At 49.1% G+C, this 4052-nt stretch overlaps 1 protein-coding gene across 1 annotated transcript; it reads left to right on the forward strand.

Moving 5' to 3' along the window:
* The first annotated feature begins 2504 nt into the window (after positions 1-2504).
* LOC123049314 (uncharacterized) lies at positions 2505-3461 on the forward strand. The gene is made up of 2 exons (XM_044472247.1): positions 2505-2778; positions 2874-3461. The coding sequence occupies exons 1-2, from the start codon at positions 2644-2646 to the stop codon at positions 3255-3257; spliced, it is 519 nt and encodes a 172-aa protein (XP_044328182.1). The 5' UTR covers positions 2505-2643; the 3' UTR covers positions 3258-3461.
* The last annotated feature ends 591 nt before the right edge of the window (positions 3462-4052 follow it).

Genomic DNA, 4052 nt, shown 5'->3' on the forward strand with positions numbered 1-4052 from the left:
CACACCCCTAAAATAGATAATGGGGCAAGGCTTCCCCCTAAGATAGATGGTGGGGCAATGACTTCTCCAGCAAGGTTTCTTCTTCTCCAGTGGGATTGGAAGGAAGAAAGAAAGAAAGGAGATGACTGACTCAAGAAAAAATTTCAAGTACCTGAGAAATAGCAAAACCACAAAAGAATGGCTTTTGTGTTCCCCAATAAAAATTTAGCTTTTGCGAGTTATGCCTCTTTGCCTTTTATTTATGTGCACTTTATTTCAGAAAATATAGCTTTTCGAATACAATGGCGATAGGCCTTCGACTCTTACAAAATTTGTTTAGATAAAAAAGAGAAATATGAACAAATTTAGACTCAAATGATCATAGACGAAATACTTTACGAGTCTAAAAACCGACCACAAAATTTGACCCCTGCGGCTGCGGGGCCGGTTGTTGGTCTCATGTCATGGAACCGAGACTGCTGACCAATTAAACGGGAGCTGCCGAAACTGGTGTGGTCAAATTAACGCACAAGTTGGAACACGTCCGGGGACCGGGAGAAGCCGCTGCCTGGTAGGTGTAGCACGTTAAAGGCTGGTCCGACCTCAGAAAAAAAGGCTGGTCCGAACGGGAGATTTCTACAGGGTCGGCCGGTGGGTCGGGATTTCCTCGTCTTGTGTTGGGCAGCGGGTGCAGGCAGAGGAAACAGCGCGCGACACCTGCCGCTCCACTGTCGGTTCTTCACGCCTTTCTTCTGCTTGACGGCGGCTCTTCACACTTGCCATCGAATCAGGGGTCTCATGTGATTCACCACCGTCCTTCGTGTCATCGTGTGATGTTCCCTCCCCGACAAACTTCACGCGCCGACGAAAGCGTTCACGGTGCTCGTTTCTCATGCACCGTACATTTTCGGCCGATGCCAATGGTAAATTTGTAGGTTGATCCATCCACAGAGAGAAAGAGAGAGCCTGCTTAGAGCATCTTTAATAGACGGTTTATACGTAAAAATAATTAACTTTTGGAGCTTCCATAGTAAAAAGTGTTGCTCAATAGACAATTCATATGTAAAGAAAAATTGGACCACCGCTTCTAAAAATGTAAAATTGAAAACTTCGTGACGCACATTTACATTACGAGATATAATTGATGTAAAATTATGGCCATCCGCCAAACAACCAACCGCCAGTTCATTCCCCTTCCGCCTCGCGACCGCCCGTCCGCGACCTGCTCGGCTGCAACTCTCCGACGCCGTCCCGCCGTAGTTCCAGCCCCCCGCCGCCGAATCCACCCCGCCCGGGCCGCCGCCTGCCGCCGTCCCGCCCCATCGCGTCCGCCTCCGCTCCGGCCGTCTCCGTCCCGCACCGACCTCGTCCGCCTCCTCTCCGGTCGCATCCGCCTTCGGTCTGTCCTCCGCCCGGCCCCGCACCGTCCGCCTCCTCTCCGGCCGCCTCCGCCTCTGGTCCATCCGCCGTCCCGCTCCGTCCGCCGCCGCCGCCCCGCTCCCCGCTCGGCCACCGCCCCGACTCGCTCCCCGCTCGGTCGCCGCCCGCTCCCAGATGGCGCCGAAGGGCAAGTTCGGTTTCTTCAGCGTGAGGGCAAAGCCCTCCGGGAACTTCAAAGTGGTGTTATTCGACGTGGGGCGGCATTGGTGGCTCGGCATGTGGGCATCCGGATGGAGGAGATGCCGGCAAAGAAGGCGAAGAAGAGACCGGCAGTTGTCGTCACTCCCGGCAAGAGCGACAAGGCTGCGATGGCTCGGTTTGCGCGAGAGCATCCGCAGTACGTTCAGGCCGAGCTGGAGCACTACTGAAAGCGTGACGTCGAGGCGAAAAAGGAGGTCAAGAAGGAGGACGAGGCCGGCCCCTCAACTGTGATCCCTATCAAGTCGTCGGATGAGGATTGGGGTGACTCCGAGGAGGAGGACGATGGGTGCGATGACCCGACCAAGGACGAGTTCTGGGAGCAGTTCCGCAGCTCCGACGACGAGGAGTAGTTTCATCTAGTAATTCGAATAAGTAGTAGTTGAATTTGTGTATGAAACTATGTTGAATTTCATGTTTGAACTATGTTGAGATGAAGTAGTAGTTGGTCGTTTTAATCTTCGTTTTGGACCTTGTATTGGAGCTGCTCTTTTATTTACATCTTTGTTTTGAATCATCTATTGAAGTTAAGCCTTTTTCAAAGATGTAAAAAGCACTTTTTAGTGTTTCAAATTTGACCATCATCAGTTTGAACCGGCCAAATATATCGATAATTGCTAGGCGCGGACGAGCTCGCGCGCTCCCGGAATCTCCATGCGTTCGATCCGCTGGAGGCGCGAGGTGCCCGCTGTATTGTACGTGACGGGTGAGGACAGTTAATGTGCGTACGTAACGGGCAAGAGACGTTGGTTGTGCCGGCGTTAGACGAGGATTTAACGGTGTTTATGTAACGCGCCGTCTGTCTACTGTTCTGGACTTGTGTGTACCGGAAGTACGAGATGGCCTGTAACGGTGAGGTACAGTAAGTAGTCGGCCGGCCCGCTGGATGTATTTAACGCAATCCACGGTTGCTTCTGGATCTGTTCCCCATTCGATCCCCAAATCGCAAGATCAAACCCTAGACTCGCCCCATAGTTTCTTCTAGGTCGTCCCAAATCGGAGAAGATAGAAGCCTAGGTATCGAAGATGGCAGATCCAGTAGCGGATCCAGCTGCTCTGCCAATCGTGCCTTGTCCGGATTGCGGCAGGAACGTGGTGACCTACGTTGCTAGGCGCAGGCAGAACGCCGGTCAGCGTTTCTACAAGTGCCGGAATCACAACGTAAGTCAAGTTTCTTGGATTGGGTATGGGTGTTTTTTGAGATGTTTAGCTTGGTAGATTATCACGAGGTCCGTGTTCTTGTGGATCCATTGCAGCCTTCAGCGGGCGGATGCGATTTCTACAGGTGGCAGCAAGGCTATGCGGCGCATCTCGCCAATCTTGAAGGAGGAGAAGCTGCTGTGGGTCAAATCGGTCCGGGTCAGATGCAGGGTGGGCAAGCGGTCCAAGCTCAAGTTGTGCAGGCGCTTCACGGCCAGTCGGTGCAGCAAAATGGGCCGCCGGAGGCATCGCAGGCTGCATCGTTTGCAAGTGCTGTCGCAGGATATATGCTCGCGGCTGCTCCAGTTGCCGGTCGGCAGGGTGTGACAGTCGCCGACGCCGCGTCCATCAACCTGGTCATATCAGTAGCAAACCTGGTAATTGGGGTGGCAATTCTGCTGTTGCTTGTGGCAGATGTTGTCCTGCGCGTGGTTAATTAGGCGATGTGGCCGTTCTTATGTGGCCGAGATGGCAGCGTGGTTAAGTAGGATTAGGCTTAGTGTTATGTATATGATTTTGTAGTTGGTCGAAGCGTGGACGCCAAGTGTGAGTGACGATGTAACCATGTAGTGCTAAGTGTGGACGAGCTGCAGATGTAATGTCGTGTTATCGAAATGCTATGGATGAACTGATGGTTTGATGCCTACGGTGTGTGAATTACGTCATTTTTTATTCTGTCAGAATGGGAGTTAGGAGAGAATGCTCTTTAGAATGAATGTCATTTTTTCTTTTTTGGATTTCAAGCGTGTTTTTTAGGAGCTGGCGTGCATGTCTGAAACGGATGGTCACCAAGAGGGTTAGCCATTGTTTGTATGCAGATATTTAGGCATAAATGTTTTTATCCCTTTTGTGTTGTATTGATTTAGTATTCACCCTTATTCATGCATGGCAAAGATATATTTTTAAAATACAAGCTTAATATTTTTTATATGTGTGCACAATTTTTTATATGCATATTTTTTAGTATGGTTTTGAAATGCCCGATAAAGATTTTTTTGAAAATAAAAGAATTACATCTTTTATATTTATGGTCAACATTTTTATAAACACAGTTAAATTTTTTAAAACAGAAGTGTTGTTTTTTTATGGGTAGTCATTCTTTTTTTTTTAACGCATTTACATTTTTTTATAGTGGATGACAACATTTTTTGAATAATTGTTTTCACCATTTTTCAAATGCTTGCTAATTCTTATAAGTAATAATTAACCCCTCTCACACATGCTTTATATAATTG

This window comes from Triticum aestivum, chromosome 2D (assembly GCF_018294505.1).
Source record: "Triticum aestivum cultivar Chinese Spring chromosome 2D, IWGSC CS RefSeq v2.1, whole genome shotgun sequence".
In the NCBI taxonomy this organism is placed as follows: domain Eukaryota; kingdom Viridiplantae; phylum Streptophyta; class Magnoliopsida; order Poales; family Poaceae; genus Triticum; species Triticum aestivum.

Coding starts and splice junctions, on each gene's coding strand:
- LOC123049314 (XM_044472247.1), top strand. CDS start 2,644: ATGGCAGATCCAGTAGCGGATCCAGCTGCTCTGCCAATCGTGCCTTGT. Junction 2,779..2,873: donor ACAAGTGCCGGAATCACAAC/GTAAGTCAAGTT, acceptor GATCCATTGCAG/CCTTCAGCGGGCGGATGCGA.